The sequence below is a fragment of the Lepisosteus oculatus genome, chromosome 19 (assembly GCF_040954835.1).
Source record: "Lepisosteus oculatus isolate fLepOcu1 chromosome 19, fLepOcu1.hap2, whole genome shotgun sequence".
NCBI classification, from domain to species: domain Eukaryota; kingdom Metazoa; phylum Chordata; class Actinopteri; order Semionotiformes; family Lepisosteidae; genus Lepisosteus; species Lepisosteus oculatus.
Window position 1 is genome coordinate 14,308,719 of NC_090714.1, and position 21,702 is coordinate 14,330,420.

At 37.6% G+C, this 21,702-nt stretch overlaps 1 protein-coding gene across 22 annotated transcripts in view; it reads right to left on the reverse strand.

Moving 5' to 3' along the window:
• The window catches only part of rbfox1 (RNA binding fox-1 homolog 1), a 644,474-nt gene that overhangs the window by 357,923 nt on the left and 264,849 nt on the right, over positions 1–21,702 (reverse strand). Inside the window, exons 1-2 of one of the 22 annotated variants that reach the window (XM_015360472.2) lie at positions 20,291–20,438; positions 20,100–20,155 (exon numbers count right to left, since the gene is read on the reverse strand). The exons of 17 other annotated variants lie outside the window; for them this stretch is intronic. In XM_015360472.2, the coding sequence (XP_015215958.1) occupies positions 20,100–20,155; positions 20,291–20,348 (114 nt within the window). In that variant the 5' untranslated portion in view covers positions 20,349–20,438. Of the gene's footprint in view, positions 1–19,942; positions 20,439–21,702 lie in introns of those variants that run through there. 4 more of the 22 variants (XM_015360475.2, XM_069181087.1, XM_015360470.2 and 1 more) reach the window with 4 other exon arrangements.

Sequence of the window (21,702 nt, forward strand, 5' to 3'; positions counted from 1 at the left end):
TGCGTTTTATGCCACATTAGATGGCTCTCATATTATATAAATAAATATGCTTTTATCAGAGCCCATGTTATCCATTAAGAATCTCACAAACAACGCCAGTAATTTTTTGCTCATATTCAGTAAAAAATGGAAATGCATCCTCTTAAATAATAAAGCAACAGCTATTATTTTCAGAACTGTAAGTATTTGGCCACTAACCTGCAAATTACAGAAATATTTGTCATTGTCATTACAACTTGCTACATAAACTCACATTCGTCTCTGATGTCCTTACTTATTTTGCCATTTTAAATAAAAACCCAGAAACCCAAAGAGAAAAAGTGGCCAGATGAGACAGAGAGGCTGACATTCAATGGCTTTCCTGTGGCATGAGAGGTGCTAAAGACAAAAAATAGCACCTTAGTCTACAGCAGCACAGAGATGCACTCTCATGCAACATGTACATGATAAATGGTGCAAAGAGAAATATCATTTTTCAGGTGTAGCAATTTTTGAGAGCCCACCTGTCTTTGCCGCCTGGATCAGCAGATGAAAAACTCTTTTCAACAACGCAGAGAAGCATGCTGTGGCTAGAGCAAACATTTTTATCCTGAGGCTATAATACAGTTTTTCAAACTCTAGAGATTTAGGAAAACCACATTCTGATTCCCATAAACCTCAGTGAAATAAATGGATGTACACACTCTGAATTTTCTTTCTTTCCAAAGGAAAGAAGCTGAAACTGCAATAACATTTATTAAATAAACTCTGGAACTCTGTCGCTCTGTAATCCTCAGAGAAAAGCATATTTCTATTCATGATTAATGAGCGGTGAAGTACTGAGTTTGGTTTCCTATACAGAATTTCAGGCAGTGGCTGGACAAACGCTTAATGGGATTGAGAAGTGATTGATTAGTGTGGGTCTACCAGGTCACAGAGAGCTAAAAAGCACAGAGTGATAAAAGCACTATTGAAAATGTGAAAGGACTTTCAGTTCAAACTGTACACAGTAATTGTTATGTAAATGTAAGGAAACAATCTACATTTATATCATAATGAAATAGTGATTCAGCTTTGTTGGATTAAAGAGTAAACAAATGCTTTTACCTGAAATGCTGTCCCAGAGGAGTGTTCCTTAATTACAATCACCACCTCTTTAACTTTAAAATTAAGTAAAGACAGAGCCTAGAACAGCATGCAGAGTATACAGTAATAACCCCATTTATGACTACAGGAGTTGACAGATTATATAACAACCAGCAATATAAAAATATGTACTCAGAATCATAGTTTAAGCACTTAACAAGAAAAGAACAGGTTGTTCTAATGTCAGGGTAGGATGTTTAAAGTCAGATGGAAGACAGGACAAATGACAATTCAGAATTTGCTAATCCCAGAAGCCATTTTAGTGTGAACATTACAGAAATGCAGCGTGGCAAAGCAACACAGTTTTGCATGGATTCAGACCAAAAGGCGCGAGTCCCCCAGTCCACAGCAGCCATGGTAACGCCTGCCCCCCCTCGCCCCCATGCTTTAATGCCTACAAAGTTAAAGAGAAAAAAAGCCATCTTTTGGCCCAGCGTTTATTATTGCCATTTTTTTTTCAGCACTCGCTTTGTAGTCATCAAAGGGCTGTCGGCCATGGGACTGCGCAAAAGTTAAAAGCATTATTTAAAACAGTTCAATTATTATTAAACAGAGGCTAGGGGTTTCTGCCCCAACCTTTGCAAAGATAAGCACACCAGCGGCACTAAATCAAAGGCATCTGGCTATTTCAGTGTGCCAGAGGACAAGATTAGGGATCTTATTTAAGACACATATATTTCCTAACTTGCTATTCGTGAACACATTTCAGATACATTTAAACTTCACAAAACCAGACTTTTTAAACCGCCATGTTGTTAAAGGCTTCCAGTACAATCCACATACAGTACATTTGCCAATCTCACAATGATGTTCAACAAGCTTGCTTTACTTTCTAAGCCACGAACTCAACCGGCAAGTGGAATGCTGACCTCAATTGAACCGAATATAATTCATTTCATTCTCCCCAAGCTGGGAGATCACAGCTGTTGTACTTGCCATAAAATTATCACCTTTTGCAGTTCTCATGAGTGGAGAAAACGTATATTGCTGGTGTTAAGTAAAGACGCAGTAAAGCTTAGATGCTGGAGAGAAAGACATAGCTTTTTCTGATTTTGGAATTTAAGCTGCTTTTTGATTGAACTGTGAGAGCACACAATACAAAATGAAATATTAGTTATGAGCAAATGACAGCTTTTGAGGGATTCACTTATCATTTACTTTTTTTCATAAATTATGGCATATTAATCGTGTCTACTTGTCTTCATTTATTTAAGAAAGTCATCAATATTAATTAATTCAATATTAATTAATTATCTTTTGGGAAGCAACACTTCAGTTAAATTAATTCCTGGAGCTTATCCTGTATAAGCATGTATTAACAATGCCATGGAAACTCTATTCTTCCAATTTAAATGTAACATGAATAAAATTCAGAATGTTAAGGTTCTTAAAAATACCATTAATGTCCCTGAAATTTGACTCAAACAGTACATATGATGGGCTTAATAGTCACATATATCATGACAAAGACATGCATACAGACCTTTGATCACACTATGGAAGACTCCACATACTGTATCCAACAAGTAGTGTTTTTCACAGAGCCTTGTACAGCAGGAGTATGCTGTAGATAGGTCTTTTACACTAAGTTAAATATAAAATGTTTTAGAGCCCAAGGAAGACTGTGTGTTCCAACAAAGATAAGGCACCTTACTGCTTCCATTCGTCCCAAGACTTCAATATATCCTCATTATAGTCTAAATTGGGCAGTACAGCATTAATTGGTAATGCTACTAAAGATTAAATAAATAATTAAGGATGAGCTCAAATAAAGACTTGCAAAGATAACAGTTACATACTTTAACAACTCTCATCTGCCTTCTAGCACTCTATTATTTAGGTAATTTTAATTGCATTCCAAAAAAAAAGAAGCTATCTTCTTGAAGCAGACCTCACCAAATCTATCTAGAAGCTCCAGTTAGAAGCTGTGAGTTTAAGGATGGAAGGTGATGGAGTTTGCAAGGACAGTATATACAGTTGCTTTCACCATTGGAAGAGTAGGCCTTTTATCTAGGGCACAGCTAAAACACAATTAAACCTCTAACATTCAACACTTTGACATATTTTACCACCATCTGCTGGCCTCTCCAATACATTACCAAAATGCCAAAGACACACGTTCGACTGAATCACACTGTATAGTGTATCCAGCAATCCCACCTTGCACAGTACAAATTCAATTTGTACAAGCACAAGCAATGCCCAAATTCAATTATATTTACCTGTAATGGAGAGCTGTTCCTTTTACATTAGCAACAATCTTTAAATCTTTAAATATTCAGTATTTTAGGATTATTTTTTGTCTAGAACCCCCATTCTCCAATTGTAAATACACCAGAAACTTACATTCATGTATTGTTATGCATCATGTTTTCTGTTACAAATCAAAATTGATTTCCCTGAGGCACCAGTATGAAGTATACCTGCATGCCATCTTCAGCTTCATGACAGAAATAACATCGTGTTTTGGCTAAAATACCTTGGCCAACTTTGTTAACTATCTGTCTTTTCAGCTCTAGCTAGCATTCCAGGACCAGCAAATTCAAAGTCCCTTTTTCCAGAAGTAATGCCATTTGTTTTTCAGCATGAGCTTCACTTTTCTGCTGTAAGAATGATTATACTCCTATTAAAACTATATAAAAACTCAATTTGTGTTTCATTCAAAGGTGCCATTTGAACTGGGAGACAAACAGTTGTGATATATTGTTTCATGGGTTCTTATTTAAAATCACTGTTTTGGTATAAGACACTGCCTCCAGCACTGAGGTGATGACTTAACACTGCTGTTGCACCCAGTCTCCATGTCTTTAAAAGACATCAATGCATTAACCAAAATGACTTGGAAAACTTTTTACTGCATAGATGGTATTTTAGAGCTATTTTTTGTAATGAAACTTTCAAACAATGAACATTTTAAAGCTTAACAAAACCAAATGTTTGCATACTTAAGTGCCTACTCCAAAGTGAGAATTGTAAGCATCTTTCAATATAATTGCTTGTCTTCGGGACGTAGCTTAAGCTAAGAGAATTAATAAGCAGCTGGTGCAACAAACAGACAATAAACTTAAAGAATTTCCTATAAATGTAATGAAGAAAAACACTCTGAAATGTCTTTCTAAGTCTTCTTAGAGAGCAAGGTGTGTTGCAAGGAAGACAAGCCTTTGTTGTGTGCTTTTTGTGAATCCATAAATAAATGAGTGTGCTAGGAACTGTAATCTCTATCCTAACAAACAAATTAAGTCATAGAAATACTTCACTTTGGATGCAATAAAGCTTCCTTTTTAAACATTTGCTAACATTAAAAGATATTAAAAACATTAAACAAAGCATTGTCTTTATAATTAGCCAATGCTTGGCACCAGTTGCTGGATCTACTGTACCTGTGTCAAAGGTAACCCCCATCCACTATACCAAGTAAGAAGGCAAACTGATCTGAAGTTCTGAACAATGGAAAAGTGCAAGTCTTGTTCACAAATTGCATGACCTTTTTCTTCTTGAACATTATCGAAATAAACTCAGTATGGAGGCAAATGGCATATATAGATATCTATTATTAACACTATCCGAAACAGTGGTAGAAATGACCTTCCCCCATCTGGTATCTGATAACACTGTTTATAAGCCCATTGTTGCTATTTTTTTCCATTTACAAGTTACCTTTCAAAAAATGAAATTTTTTGGGCTATTTTCGTCTCGCCTAACAATAGCTCCAGAACAAAATATCCACGTGCACTGAATCTTTTTTGTCACACTCCTTTAAAACCCCTCCACCCCAACCCATTCTCTAGTTGAACTCTGTACTGCTCTAAAGGTATAGTAGTGTTAAAAGATAACTAACAAAGGAGCATAAAACAGATAATGCCTCTGTCTAAGTTGTCTAATGCCTCTGTCTGGGACAAAGCTACACCAGCTTATTGAAAAGGTTCTTAATTTTTTCCATTAATTGGGCTGAGTTTTAAAAAAATGCACACTCATTATTTAATCACCACTGCAATAATGGTACAACAAAACCAACATTGTAAGGGGAAAATGGAGCATGCTCAACTTTAACCTCATCGCCTTTCATTACTCAGCAAGGAATAAATGAATACATCTTTTTTCTGAGCACGTTTTGTCTTAATGGATTGAGTCGTATGCGCAGAGAAAGAAGGGTGAGCTTCACTGAATGTTTTGATGCACTGGTGGATACTCATCCAAAGAGCTACACACTCCTGAATCAGAATACCCAGGATATGATGGTCTACGTGCTATTGCCACTACATAAACACCAGTTTGATCCAGGTGACCAATGAAGGGATTTGGAGCTTTTTCCTATGCACACCAGGCTCATAATCTTGGAGTACGAGTGTGTCAGACTGCTGAAGTTACTTGCAGTTGAAGTTTCAGCAGAATATTTCTTCCTGTTCCTAGAGATACACGGCACAAAAATCAGAGTATTTATGCATTAATCCATGTACAGACAGAAAACACTCAAATTGAAATGAAAAAGCTTGCACTGAAAAAGTACAATGGAAGTAAAAAGGAATGACAGCCAAGGAAGAAATATGGATATCAATACCTTTATTAAATCGTCTGTGAGGTATTACATTAATTCAAGGGGGTCACTAAACCAGCTCTTATTTCTCTTATCTGTTAATATTCTGCTTGACTACTTCATTCACCAGCCATCACCAAGCACGACTATCGATTACATCAGAAGGTCTTAATGACCTAGGACTGGAACAACCACCATAAATGTACAATTTCTTATTCCAAGCGAAGTTATAGTTTGCCCTACAAGATTGCGCAATAAATCAACAGTCCAATCAGCCAGCTCGGGGCTCTCAGGTCACTGAAGAGATGTCGGTACATTACAATAATGAGAACTCCAGATACATCACACCCTATCGATTACAGACCTGCATCATCCCAGCTGCTCGAAATTACAAGCTTCTGCTGCAAAATCACAGCCACATGGGGATCATAATCACACCTCTTGTGAATCTGTTCCAGACAAAATGGTGAAATAATGGGACAAGAGGTTTATGGGTACATATGCCTGCACCGTGGGTTGAAGTACATTCAAACCAACACACATAGAAGACGTGACAATGTGCATCAAACCCCACTGAAATGAGAACTCAAGCACTGCATTCTGTTTCTGCATAAAAGTTATATTTCCTAGTTTTATCTTCAGTTAAAGTGTAAAAAAGACAAGTGACCAAGAAAATTCAATTAACTGATCATTTAACTCCAAGTGACAAATATACCCATATTCAGCTTCAACAATCTATTATACTGTAAATGTCTGGGAATCTGGGTCTTTTATCGCTTTTGTCCAATGTTAGGTTCAGACCAAAATGATCTTCCCTTTTTTTTCCATCTAAGATGTATCAAAAGCTACTGTGCTGAACACGAGTCAACTGAGGTCCAAAAGTCATGAAAAGCTACTGGCTGTCAACACATTGGATGTCTTCAAAATCAAAATCCAAAAAACAGTGAACCAAGACCCCGATGAGACAAGTGGAAACCATGGAAAAGTGCTTTTAGAACTGAGGAGAGAAGGCACTTCTTTGCAAACAGGGCTGTGGGGACCATCTAGCCAGCAATGCAATTGAAGCCAATACCTCAGCATCTTAAAGACTTGGCTCTATAAGATCCCCGGATCAGTTAGCTACCAGACAAGCTACTGTAGATTTTCTCATTTGTAATGTTTCTTGTCATGCATGGTTTAGCTTTGCTCCCTATCCAGTAACGCTAGCTGAGCTGTGCTTGTGTCTTCTCTTCGTTAAGATTTTATAGAGTGCTCTCATAAACATGCATTTGTTCTTGTTTCCAACACTTTGTACTGTCATTACAACAGATGGCTGTACAGGGGAGCAGAATACACTAAATACTTTATAAGCTCAATGAGGTTTGACTTGTTGGGGAGTGTTTGCATGTGGTTTGTGCATGGACGATGGCTTTAGTGTGTGTGTGATCATTTCTACACACCAAGAGTTTTGCAAATGAAATGGTTCTCCTTGTTAATTTGAGGGTGAGTGTAATTTAACTCATTCTATGGCAAAAATACTTTAGATTTTAATAAACACATTAAGGACTCTAATATGTATATTATTTTTACTTTAAAAAATACGATTTTACAATATAATGCAATTACACCACTATAAACTGTATGGTCAAAGCCAACTGTAACTGTAACCAAGCCTCATTCTGCTGAAGAGAATGTACTCCCAAGATATCCCAGTATATGTTAATAGTTCAAAATTTACAGAAATATTAAACATCAGCTCTTGTTTGAATGCTTTACTTCAAGACGTTTTTGAGGACAATGTTTAAACTCAACAAGAAAGCTAAAAAGGTAGAAAATTATTGCCGAGAACAAGCTACCAATTATGTTACACTATATTACAATATTAGCTCAGGTTATGCAAATTCCAGGTGTATAAATATTTATTAGGGGAATTAAACAAAATTATACTCTTCTCTTAATGGAGAAACATTTGCAGCAAACTCACAATTAGACTAAACACACACCAAAGCCCAAATATAAAAGCAGCTTTAGAGAGTCTCAGAATGACTGTTTATTTGTGATTTAAATACAGTAAATACATTCAGATTATTATTTATTATACAGTATATACTATTATATATAGGGACTATAAGACAAGCACTGAATTTTAAGGATTTTATGTCACAAATGAACATTACTCATTCATCGCCATCCTGTAGTGGTAAACTGATTCATTTTGGCTAATTGTTTTCACACTGTAGCAGTGACAATGTTTTAGCTTTTATTGTTATTGTGTGAACTGTTCTACAATGATTTGTGTTTGTCTATCAGTTTTTCAAGACCATTGCAATACATCTCCACTGTTTATCCCAAATGCTCTTAAAAAAATCAGAAACACTACAGTAAATGCCTACTTTACAAAGGTCATAAAGCAAATCTCAATTGAAAACTGTGAATATACAGTAATGACACATGTAAATAAATATGATCTTAACACACTGTACAACAAAAAAACCCAACCTTTCCATAAGCCCTTTTGTAACCCGACATCTATTTAAATTTTGACCCATCACCTAACACTCATTCTGACTGTAACTACCCTTATAACCCTACCCTCAGATCTAACTCTAACCTGATCCCCCCATTCCAAAGACTTTGGAAAACCAAGATTAACTCTTGCTCTGACTTTAACTGTATGTCCAACCCTATCACCTGAATACTTACTGTATCCATAACTCTGACTAATGTACAATATAACTCTAAACCTTATGCTAGCTCCAACTGCTGGTTATAACTCTAACCTAAAAGACAGTTCATGTGCATGGATCGTAGTTATCACAATTACAAGCATTTTCCTCAGAGTTTTTAAGCAGATGGTTTGGCAGCCATAAAAACCGATTTAAGAAGAGGTCTAATGAAGACCAAAGAAGTCTAGCCCTATCCTCTGCATGGCTGGGAATTGGACATCTGGTTCTTAGAAAGCGCTTCCAGCAATGGGGTTCAGAAACATGAAAATCGGGCCTCACAGATTGGGGAAATTAATTATGGAAAGAAAAATAATGAAGAGATCCCAAATAATTATGACAAATGCCAAGGTTTTTCTGAATTGTTTATTAAAGGGAATCATAGTTAAAAGCTCTGGAAAAACAGACAACAAAAAATCTATTTAAGCTTTGTCATGGCTTTGTCAGAGTATGAACGGTACAGGGCTTCAGCAATGAATCACCAAGCACCGGGCAAAACATTACACATTTTCCCACTCATACTCGCATTATATCATCTTCAAAATCTAAGTGCACTTCTTGACTTTTATCTTTGTCTGAATCACGGTCCGTGGCAGAAGTTCTGATTGTCAGGCTACATATACAATGACCTAGAGATTATTCATACACCTGAAAAAATCGGTGCCATGTTATTAAGATTACTGAAAAATATTTTTTAGAATTTATTATGCAAAAATAGTAGGTATTTGCCTGCCTGTTTTTAAATAATTATAAATTGTGTACATGACTGCAACGGTTATTTAATAACAAAATGCCAATCCAAGATTTTTATCTGATCTTTGACTGATGTACATGTTTCTTGGGTAACTTGTGGTGAATTATTTTTTACCTCTGCTCTTGTAAATCATGCTCTTCATATAGATATTACATTAAGGACTGAACACTGAAGGCTTTTAGCAAATAACTTGTGCAAATAGTCTAGAGAATTTGTGTGAGCGGTCACACTTTTGTTCAGCTTACTTTTTTAAATTAGTTTCACATGCAGCTTTGTCTGAAAAAATGGCAAAACTATCCAAAAGAAAAAAACAAAGAGGGGAAGAGGTCTCTGATTAGCTTTAGCCCAAGAAACACAGTTATAATAGGACATCATAACATATTGTTATACATCTCATCAGGTAAAATTACAGAACCAGTGCAGAATGCACTCCTCTAGTGTTTCATGCTCTTTGTCACTCTAACCTTCAAACTCAAACTAAAAGACAACAAGCTAGACCCACAGTCTGCTCTGAAAACTGACAAGGAAAAACAGCTTTTCTTTTCAAGAAATGTCAACTGAATCAGCCTCAGTGAAAGAAAAAGTGCCAGGTTGTAGGGAGGCCTTACATAACTTGTAAACAGACCTACAGAGGAGACAGGTCCCGATGAATAACTGAAAGGTGAAAGACCTTCTACTCATGTGTGTTTGTCTGAAAGGGGCAGGTCAGAAACACTTTATGGACAAGTTTATGGTCCTTTCTCAGTTACCTCAGAATAAAAGTTAAAGGTTAAAAGGCCACAAAATGAGCACCTAAAAGCTTGCTTTAAACAGTAACATGAACAGTAATGGAGCAGACTCAAATCTTCAAATCTTCATGGCTGAGAGCTACATTATGACCTCTCTTAATAACAGCCTTTTAATCAAACTAAAAGCATTTTTACAATCTTGATTATCTTTCATCCAGGCACAGGAAAGCACAGAAGATATTCTGTATGCTGTAAATACACAAAAAACAAATATGCCACAGTACAGAATATTGGAGCATCCTTTCAGTTTCTAAAAAATAAGGGACATTTTTAAAGTAAAGACATTAAACCAACCTGAGAGCTTCTCAAGAGTACACATACAGCTGTGACCAAACAAACCACTTTCAAGTTAAAAGGGATATATTTTAAAGATGCCCTTTTAAAATAAAATAAAAATTCAATGCTTTCAGAGTCCTAGGACCAACAGAAATGCTTTAGAAATATTGCAGATAAGCAAAACATAAGAACAGGTGCAAGTTCTGTAAGGTATTGATACTTGAAGACATGGCAAAGAAACATTGAGAGCTGCCCTCATTCATGTTTCAGAATCAAGCCCGGACTTAAAGCCTTGTTTTTCATTGCATATGGAAGCGAGGCATTAATAAACACATCTGAAGTAGTTACCTACTGTGTGGCTAATTAAGCTCAAACTAAATCATGCAATCACTCAATCTGCTATGGAATAAATGTTATCGCCACCCAATTATTTACAAGGACTCCTTGTCAAAACAAACACATGAAAACCTTTCATTCATGAAAAACGTTAACATATTAAACAAGCAGATATTCTCTCATACTGTAAAGTGCTTTATACGATATCATGATATGATCTATAAAGCCAATAACAACAAAATATATATATTATCCACTGTCCTTCTTTATCAGAGCTCATTCCTGAAGCACACGGCAGAACTCCGAACTACTGTATACCCTGGATGAGATGCCAGTCTATCACAGGGTAAACACACACAACACAAGCACATGGGCACAATTACCAAGCGAGCACAGATTCTTTAGAAGCTAGAAAGGGTCCAGAGCACCCAAAGAAAATACACATGGACAGAGGGAGAACAAACAAACTTCTCAAATAAGCTGCCACAGGCAAAATCGAATCCAGGGCCCAAGAGCCATATACTAGTCTCTTTTGTTAAAAATGCATCAATGTGTTTATTCCAGCAGGCACTACAATATACCCATTTGTATGTGTACCTATCACAAAAATGCTTCCAGTGCTCCCTGTGTAATACAAGAACAAACAACAAAAAATCAATTACATTTTGTAGGGAAAGAGAAACGAGGGGATTTTGTTAGAGAGGCGGGTGTCTAATTAACGAGAGACTCTTTATAGGCCCATTCATTGAAGGAGCAAAGCTTTTTACTGCTATTCACCTTATATTTCCACTGCCCACATGTGGCCAAGCTGGGGTGCCATTTTAAGCCACTAAAAACATTGCACAGAGCAGGGGTTTTCAGTCCTTATCATTCCTTATCATAGTAATGGGGACACTATACTGTAAAAAGGCTCCGTCCTTCAGATAAGATGTAAAAACAAGGACCTGACGTTCTGTGGTCATTAAAAATCCCAGGGTGTTTCTTGAAAAGAGTAAGGGTGTTACCCCGGCATCCTGGCCAAATTTCCCATTGGGCCTTACCAATTATGGGCTCCTAATAATCCCTATCTCTGAACTAGCTTCATTTATCTGTTCTCCTCCCCACTGATAGCTGGTGTGTGGTGAGCGTACTGTGTGCACTATGGCTACCGTTGCATCATCCAGCTGGGACTACACATTGGTGGTGGTGGACGAGAGTCCCCATTACCTATGAAGCACTTTGAGTGAAGTGTGCAGAAAAGCGCTATACTGTATAAGAGTAAGGAATAACAATAATTATTATTACTTCTGCTTCCAGTTGGACTCTCAGATACTTAATTGAACCCTTAACTGACCAATAATAACATTAATGTGAAGTCTTTTTGACTGTTTTCAGTTGCTCAATATGTTGGAGGTTGCTCTTTAGGTACAGTGTATCATATGTAAGTTAGGATCACCAAATGCTGAGTAAAAGAAAGTTGCAAAGGATTCAGTCAAGTAACAGATGAGTTAAATGAAGGACTTAATGAACTAAAGAGTTCTGTTTGAACGGAAACTCCAGGACTAGGGGTAGGAATTCCTGACTGAGGGTGTATTCATATTGTGGTACTTTTTAAAGAAAGTGGGTTCATTCCAGAAAAAAGTGCTCTTAGCAATAGATGCTGAATGTATGTCCAGCTTATGACTGTATTGTATCCTAGACATTTTAAAACATGGATTTTAAGATTGTCCTTTAAGAAGATTTTATGATTGTAAAGAAAATGAATGTATAAACAAAGGACAGACTTGGGTGCTTACAGTACATATCCTGTGAAAGTTTATCATTGATAATTTTTTACAATTCCTACTGAATAAACAGCTTATCAGAAATAAAGCTATCACATACCAACTCTGTGAAAAAGCTTTGCAAAGGTCCAATTGGCACTTTGATTTTAGCACAGTCTATGCAACACTATTTCCCCTGATATGTCACAAGTGCCTGTAGTAAAGGACACATAAAATATATTGTCCTTAATCAATACGGCATTGTCATTAATCACACTAGGTCAAATAAGTTATTTTTAACAAACTACTTTCAAAGGTACATTATTCTTTTAATTAATCAGCTGAACCAAACTTTCTGAAATACTTGACACAAAGAATATTAAAGTCTGCGTGTCAATAGGCTGTAAACCGCAATATCTAGAGCTGAAAGACCCAAATCAGAAACAAAATAGTCAGATTGTGAATCACCTGAGAAAGTGATAGGGATTTAATTACATGCTGCAAAGTTTATTTAGCTTTAAATTTTTGTTCAATTTTACATTACCAACTGAAAAAATCCCTGAATACTAGCAGACTGTAATATCCCAATTCTCTATTCCACTGTTGGTTGGACACTAATCCTTAATAAATTGGTCATGCAGAGCCTATTTTGCCAGGCCAGGATGTATCATATAGTAAAGATGTCCAGTGTTTATGGCTGGCGAGCCCCACTGGATTATGTGTCCGGCAGTAGAAACTATCCCTTTTTTACAGTCTGCACTACAGTCAATGGCTCGTTTTAAAGTCTGATGCAGCCGGTAAGTGTTTAGCGAACAGTGGAAACAGAATACTAGAAGAATCTTTAGATCAACTCAACTGACACACTAATGACTGCCTTCAATGACATGTAATCTTCATCAGTGCTTTCCCTTTCTTAATTTCTATATCGGTTCAACTGCTTTAAAGACAAACTGCAGACCCAATTTCTCAGACCAGTTATTAAATCTCGGTACCAAATTCACTGACATTATATTTAAAAAAAATCCAAAGTAAGCACAAAATTGTGAACTTTGTAAAAGTAAAAGCGAAATTAAGTTTCCACAATTTGTGACATGTAATAATAATAATAATTAATTATAATTGCTTACACTTATATAGCGCTTTTCTGGACACTCCACTCAAAGCACTTTACAGGTAATGGGGTCTCCCCTCCACCACCACCAATGTGCAGCACCCACCTGGATGATGCGACGGCAGCCATAGTGCGCCAGAACGCTCACCACACATCAGCTATTAGTGGGGAGGAGAGCAGAGAGTAATGAAGCCAATTCATAGATGGGGATTATTAGGAGGCCATGATTGGTTAAGGCCAATGGGAAATTTGGCCAGGACGCCGGGGTTACACCCCTACTCTTTTCGAGAAACGCCCTGGGATTTTTAATGACCACAGAGAGTCAGGACCTCGGTTTTACGTCTCATCCGAAGGACGGCACCTGTTTACAGTATAGTGTCCCCATCACTAAACTGGGGCATTAGGACCCACGTGGACCACAGGGTGAGCGCCCCCTGCTGGCCCCACTAACACCTCTTCCAGCAGCAACCTTAGTTTTTCCCAGGAGGTCTCCCATCCAGGTACTGACCAGACTCACACCTGCTGAGCTTCAGTGGGTTGCCAGTTGTGAGTTGCAGGGTGACATGGCTGCTGGCATGTGACATGTGGCATGTGACATCTGCCCTTCCTCTTCAGTAGTCTCCGTAATGACTAATGTAATGTCACCTACAGTACGAGTGAATAAAAACAGGTTGGAGATTTTACTTTGATCGTGATTTGAAATGCACTCATCAATGCCAATTCTTTCTAACCCCGAAATATGAAAATAGCGTTGCAGTTCTCCTTTAATTAATATCAAACTGAAGTTGGGTGTGTACATTTGACTATGGGGGGCAATCTCAAAATCTAGTGTGAATTAGGGAGCACATCATATTTACTTTGAGTTAATGGCATTTCCTGTTCCTGCACAGTCACTCAAATCCTCGGATGTTTCATTTCCAAAGCTAAGGATTTAGACTGGAAATAGTTTTGCATTGTTTTAAGTCTGTCATGTTTCAATAAACAAGATACACAAGTATGCACACATACCAGTTTTTCTTATAAACCATACCCATGCAATTTAGTATTCCCAGCAGTGTTTTATATCTCAGCTAACACTGGCAACCTCCGTACTCACATGCCTAGAGTGAGACACGTACAGTTCCATTGCTTGTGTTGCCTATACAGAGCCACTGACACTTAAGAGCACAGAAACTCCTTTTGCTCCTTCAGGTAATGATTCCCATTGCTGCAAAGAGAAAGTAAGTGGTATCGCACGCCTTGCTAATGAACATTATTAATAGTGTCTTTTGTACAACACAAGGCAGGCGCGACGGTTCTCGGTTTAACTGTTACTACTAAACACGGGCGAGGGAGGGCAGAACCACAGAACATGACACAGCTCAGGCCTTTACACTGAACGCATGCAAACCAACACTTCTCACTCCCAAATGCAAATTTGCATTCATATTCCAGCGTTTCAACTCAATTGAATATGTAAACAAGAGAAATAACAGTGGGCTGATTCTTCATAAACAGGTGCCTTGTTTTTGTGAAGCAAATGGCGTGCTAAAGGGTTCTAAACCAAACCCCCTTCTACCTGACAGGTCATTATCGTGGAGCCAGAATTAACACCCTCTCTGAAGCACTACATGTGCTGCACCTGTATTAATGTCTGAAAACTTCAAAGCTCAGGAATGCTTAATAGAGCTGAAAAGTCCAAGGTCTTCTCTGAGCATCAGAGCCATTCATTCCACTCAGTACTTCTGGCAGTGCACCAGACTGCATGACTTCATCTCAGGAGAGCAATGGACAAATGCCTGGCAGGTAAAGAAAATATTTAAAGTAAGGAAAACTCAGTGCAAACCTCTTTTTTCTTCTTCATATCAACTGTTTCCTAGAGACTGACCAAAGCTGTGTTAATCCATTAGTTTTAAAAAAGAGTGCCAACTACAGCAGTTTTGAAGAAGAGGATATCTGCTTTGATTCAGTACAAAAATAACACAGACTCCCACTGGGACAGCAGAAAGACCTCTGGCCAAATTGTGAACAGGGCATCGAGTACTCGGAACTTGTCATTGCCCATGAACGTCAGTCTCTGCTGATAGCAAAGACGTAACAAACTATCGAACGGCTTAGCACCTTTTCTGCATTCTTGTTAATGATGATACAGGTTAAAGAGTGATAAAGGATCACAGGGTAGGATGTTCACACCCTCCAGGGCTTTACAAACGGTAACAGAAGTGCGCTTTGAAGTGTATCTGCAGGAATTCTGCCACTTACTGCCACTGAAATGCAAACAGAGATAAGTAAAAGCAACAACACCAAATGTAATTAACACCAAGAAATAATTTATTATAATTGACTGTTACATAAATTCAGTAACCACTGGTGCTTTGCTTTGTTGTTAGTAATTTATGCCAAAAATACGCCTTATGAATTAAACAAGAGAGAACTGAAAAGGCACAATGGAGTATGAACATAAGAATGGATACAAACAATTGGATTTGTAACATTAAGCCCTTCCAGCTTGTTAGGTTCTGGTAGCTATTTGATCTGAAAATCTTGTCCTGTTGTCTCTTAAAAGAAATCAGATTCTAAAATTTAACTGGCCAGCTTGGTCCACTCTCCCACAAACCTTTGTGTAAAAATGTGCTTCTAAACACGAAACATGTTGCTAACTTGATTTCTCTTGCAACCAACTTGCAACGCTATACTTACATTTCTTTGTAAACAACTGAAGATAGTATCGTATCCACAGCATCCTGAAATCAATTCTTTTTAAAAATTTAAATCTTGTGCATAACATAAAAATCGGCCTTTTTTCGTTTCTCGGTACATATTTCTAAAACTCTCATTCTCGATATACAGTATGCACACATACATTCATATGTACTGTACATATTCTGCATTTTCAGACAATCAACAGTTTAAACATAGTAATTTAACTCTACGTTCGCTCCCTAAGCAGAGATAAAATACATTTATTTTTACTTGTCATAAATAAATAATAAAAAGTAACTTAAATGTATTTAGCCATTTTCAATTACAGTAACCAGGCATTTTGTGTCCTCCTTGCTTTTTTATGTCTTGCAGAATGAGGATTTAGTGACTAAAGCTTGTTTTTGTTTTAAAGAAAATATGCTCTTGGACATAATTACATAAATGCATAACTGGCCTACTTTTAATGCATGACATACATAAACCTTTCTTCTGTATATTCTTGTTTAAAAATAATGCCCTAAACTCTTATCCTCCATGTGTCTAATTACATAAATAAAATAAATGCTAAATCTTACATAAGACATCATAACATACATATGGGGCCCTTTGCTATCTTGTAATTCCACTTTAATAGTCATATTCTGGACACATGTAACAACTGTAAAGTAAGTGTAAAATTTACTACCTTCAAGCAAATGTAACCTTACAAACACAGGACCCTTCTCAGCATGACTGGAAAAACTTAGTCCGAAAGGCATATACAGTAGCACATACTGTAAAGGTACTCATTTTCTGAAACATAAACCCTCAAGGCCACTTTGTTGCAATTTAAACACTCGAAAGATGTCTGGATAGATTCTATCAGTGAAAAGTGTGTTCTGATAGAACATTCAGAATTCAAAAAGATTGAAATAAATGATACTAAGAACATTGCTTTACATTTCTGAAATACTCTCTTAAAATAATTATATTGACATTGTATTGCTCATAAGGAAAAGAAAAAAGTGATTTTTTTATGATTGTATGTACTGTGATTTGTAAAGTACATACAGTACATCATCTTTATTCATATAATCATTTGGTCCAGCAGAATATAGAAAGCACAGCTTGCTTAATACACAGTTGATGTGATCTCCACGTTAACTGGGGGTTTAAAAAAAAACCCCAGAAAACTGAAATAATGTAATGGGGACACCTCGATCTATACCTCTTCTGGCAATTATAAAGTGATTTAACCAAAGCTGCATGTAAACTGTAACAGTGCCAGTGGATCTTACTGTTTTGAACCCGTGAGCAGTTTTTAATTTTAGAAAAGTGCCTCTTGATGCAACTGCTTTGAAATGAGAGATGGGTAATATGTCTATTTCATTTTGGATAAAAGACATGAAATCATTACAGAGATAATTACTTGGCAGAGACATTTAAGAATAAGAGAGATTGCTTCAACTCAAATTAATTATATTTTATTATATTTGCAAATGGCATATGGGAGAATTAACAAAAGTAGTTACTAAAATTATCCATACATTCGTATGGAAGAGAATGAATATTTTCCCCATCCTCTTCATGCCATAATGTGTTAGAATATCTAGGCTCATAAAGCTACATTTCACAAAAAGTTGAAGAACACAAAGGCCCTCACTTTTCTAATTGTATGAGGGAAATATCGCCAGTCAGAAATGGCTGATAAAGGTTTCAAATGGCAGAAAGAATAAAATGAAAGCATGCATGCAATTCAAAACAATGATGAATTCATCTGTGAAGTTAAACAGGTATTTGATTTGTTTTTTCAGTGCTCTGTGTATTTATCCCCAATCGTATCGTTGATGAACAGTTTATATTAGAAATTCCAATAGCAGGGTAAAAATTACAAAAAAAATCTGGGTCATTGTAGAATTCATATAATGTGCATCAATGAGCAAAGATACTTTAACAACTCGTAGGGATGTTGTGTTTGATGTTCAAAAGACACCCTGTTGCAGGATGAGCATTCTTCTCTGTCAAAGTGGGAAACTTTTTAGTTCCAAACTGCTGTAGGGAAAACTAGATAATGATTTGCAGATGTGTACATTCAAGCAAAAAAAAAAAACAACACTGAGTATACAGTAGATTTATCCCCAACAAACTACTACTTTTTTTTGCATAGGAACGCGCACAATGCACAGAGTACCCGAAGAGATGAAGACCAGCTGCACCGCTAGACTAATGAGGAATCACAGACACAATGCAAATCAAGTTAGGAGCATCAACGTGTTCTTATTATAATCAGTTCTAATTAGCGGACAAGAGTGATTCTATGTTCTTGGGCAGATTTAACAACTCTACTACCACTAGCCAGGATAATAAAAAGGCATGCTGGAACTTAACATTTCCATGCACGTACAGATATCCTCTCACATGAAACCACAGAAAAATAATAGGCTAAATAATTTGTGTTTAGGAGGTATCGAGTAAAATCACGCTTTGCTTGAACTATAGGACCTAATCCCTAATACGGCAGCAGAAAGTGATATTAGGATCATAAGATTTAATGAGAATAAGACGTATGCTAATTAGAAACGTCACAATAGTTATTGTGTCGCGATTATTTTTAACCATACAGGAGATACACTGTCATTGCTAAATCCCATTCCCCACGGCTGAAGCCCTTAACTGAGGTATTGTAGACAATTTCACCAATCAAAAGATAACAGTTGATTCGTGTCGTGGAACCTAAAGCATCTTCGTGATCAAGAAATGTCTACCGAATTGTTCCCCCCAAAGAATGAGTTAATTGAGATTTTGCCTTTCTAAAAAGTATTCATACAGCTACAGCTAATCATTTGGCCATTTTGTTCACGTTGCGCAGAGAAAACATGTTACATCGCCGCGTCTGTTTTCTTCCGAACACCTCCATGCGCTTACGAGCAGCACGCAACTCCTAACGTTAAGATCGGGCAGGGGGACATCAGAAAGAAAATGGTACAGGTTTGTAAGAGATGGGTATTTAAATAATACGTGTTTGTCTCTACGGAACTCAACTTCTCCGGGCCCGAATGACAACTGTCTCCAAGCTGGGGGGGTGAGTGAAGTCACATCGTGTAAAAAAAAAGACATTGCTCTCAGGTCGTATAATTATACGTATAAAATACGCCCATTATATCTGTCTTATTTTAAGAAATGCGTGGTGTCGTTCGAATGTGGAATTTCACACTTCACTGCATGTAAAAATGGCTCAATTGCGTTTTTTTTACGCAAAAGGGTAATTGACAATTTCATGCACACCACTTACATTTGTGATATCATATGGAAACAAAAAAACGTCAAATGAGCGCAAGGCAGCTTGTTCGTGTAATGCTAAAATACATTTTCTATTCTAATTTAACTTTCCAATAAAGTTAACACATTGCACTGAAGTGAAGTGGCGAATCTTATGGTACTTGTGGGGTGGACAGGATATACAGGTACTACAAAGTTGCAAACACGTAAAACAATGAAACGGCATTCTGTTCTCTATCAGCTCTCTTGCCAACTGTGCCCAACAAAGGACAAGCTTTTTGACCTGGACACTTTTCATTTGGAAAGAATACCGAGGAGAGAGAAAGAAAAAGAAATGTTTTAAATGCCCGTTTAATTTTTGCATTTCAAAAGCCGAAGAAATAAAAAGCATAGCATTTATTTTCAGCGTTCATCACTATCAAACCTTCTATCCCCTTACCCCGGACACCTACCCAGCTGGTTGAAAGCTAAATATCTAAGGAGAACGACCGTGTACAGCAGCACCTGGCTGGAAAGTGCTCCACCACATCCCTGCCGACAGCTTCCCATTCAGAGCATCACAACAGAATTCCTCCACACACACGCACATACTGTATCAGGGCGAGAAAACAACCGTTCGCGGAGAAGCACTAACCTTTTTTATGTAGTAAGAAGGTGCTATCGAAAAAGAAGGAAAAACGCCAGCCGCGGAATTAACACAGAAGCGCGTTGAAAACATCCCCCGTTCCTTTAAATCCTCCTCTTTACAACGCGCTTATTTTCCCTTCTCCCCCAGCTTGTGTGCGCCTTACCTGAAGGGCATCTCCCACGACTGCAATTAGCTGCCAAGATTTCATTGTGGTCGGGACTGCAAAAAAAAAAAGAAAAAAGTGCCTCCTGTTTCTCGGTGGGGGGAAAGCGAGAGCGAGGAGAAAGAGAGAGAGAGAGGGAGAGAAAGCGAGCAGAAGCAGAGCGAGAGGTACTGGAAGCTGGAGAATCGTACCCACGTGTTGCCAATATAAATGACTACAGACATCTGTCACTGTGCTTGCCGAGTCCATTCGCTGTGCTTGCGCATCTCTTGTCTTCCCCCGGTTCCTCCACAGTCTGAACTGCCTCTTTCATCCCCTCCAGGTGCATGTGTTTCTTTGCTTATTGTAACCATTCTCCCTTTGCTCGGGCGGCAGGTTAACCCATGTACAGTGTTGCTCTAATCTAATATCACACTAGGCTTAGCAGATGTCGTTTCATTCCTTCCTGTCATTTTAACCACTGAACAATAGAATGCAGCCAAATATTTTCATGCATTAACTTGTAATCTACCCTTGTCCACAGGGTGAAGTGTCTGAGGGCCAGCTCACTCTGAAACTTCTGGCTTGCTCTGTTATAGATCTGTGAGGTGCATTGTACACAGCAGCTGAAATGGTATTTTTCCCCCCACCACATGCATCCATTTCTGTCTGCATTCTTAAAATGTTGACAGGTATTAGGCCAAACGTGTTTAGGTCTTGGGTGACACAGGTAATCTGAAAAGCATGTCAGAAAGGAACCTTAGGTAGCTTCTGTAGATCAATGGGAAAGCTCTATCTGCTGCTCCAGCTTGGTGACAGGTTACATAAATTGGGTTAACATTTCCCACAGCGTAGCAGCAGACACAGGCAGACTAAAGGACTTGTCTAACACTAGGGACCTCAACTGTTTCCCAACACTCCTGCTGGTTTGAAGTGCTGGAAGAGGAGATGTTTATAACCCACCTCATCCCACTCTCGCATTATCATAACCAAGCAGCAGATCTGTACTGCGAACAGAAATCAGACTGCTCTTTGCAGGCAGAATATTAAAGCATGCAGTTGATTCTGGTAGTAAATTTTTATGACTTAAGGTGAAATGGTTACTGTAAAAATAGTTTTAAAAATGCAATCACCTTTTTCCCATAACTTGTCTTGAAACGTATCTTACATTGATACTGATTTCTGCATCTGCTGGGTGGAACACCTGAATAGGCTTAGCTTTCTATACAGTGAGCAGTATGATACTTGAGACGCATTGCATGTGGCTTAAACAGTATGATGCAGAAATATCCGAAACAGGAGAAATTAGGAGACAGAATTTCTGATGTTATTTTTCACTCATGAGCTGGACTGTAATGTTTCAGATTTGTGGACCCAAATGTGGACAATGGTAATTCAATGTCAGTTTGAAATTCAATGTTTTTTAGTTCATTTGCATTTCACTGATATTCAGATAAGCACAGTCCATTCCTCCATTTGGAGGAGGCTTGTTCTAAACAATTTAATGATTATTTTTGAATTTGCAAGTTTTTTAAAGAACTAAATACCACATAATGGTAGGGTATCCCAATTGTAAGTGTCTACAGATGGGAGTATTTTGCACACTTTATGTTATTCTTCTTGT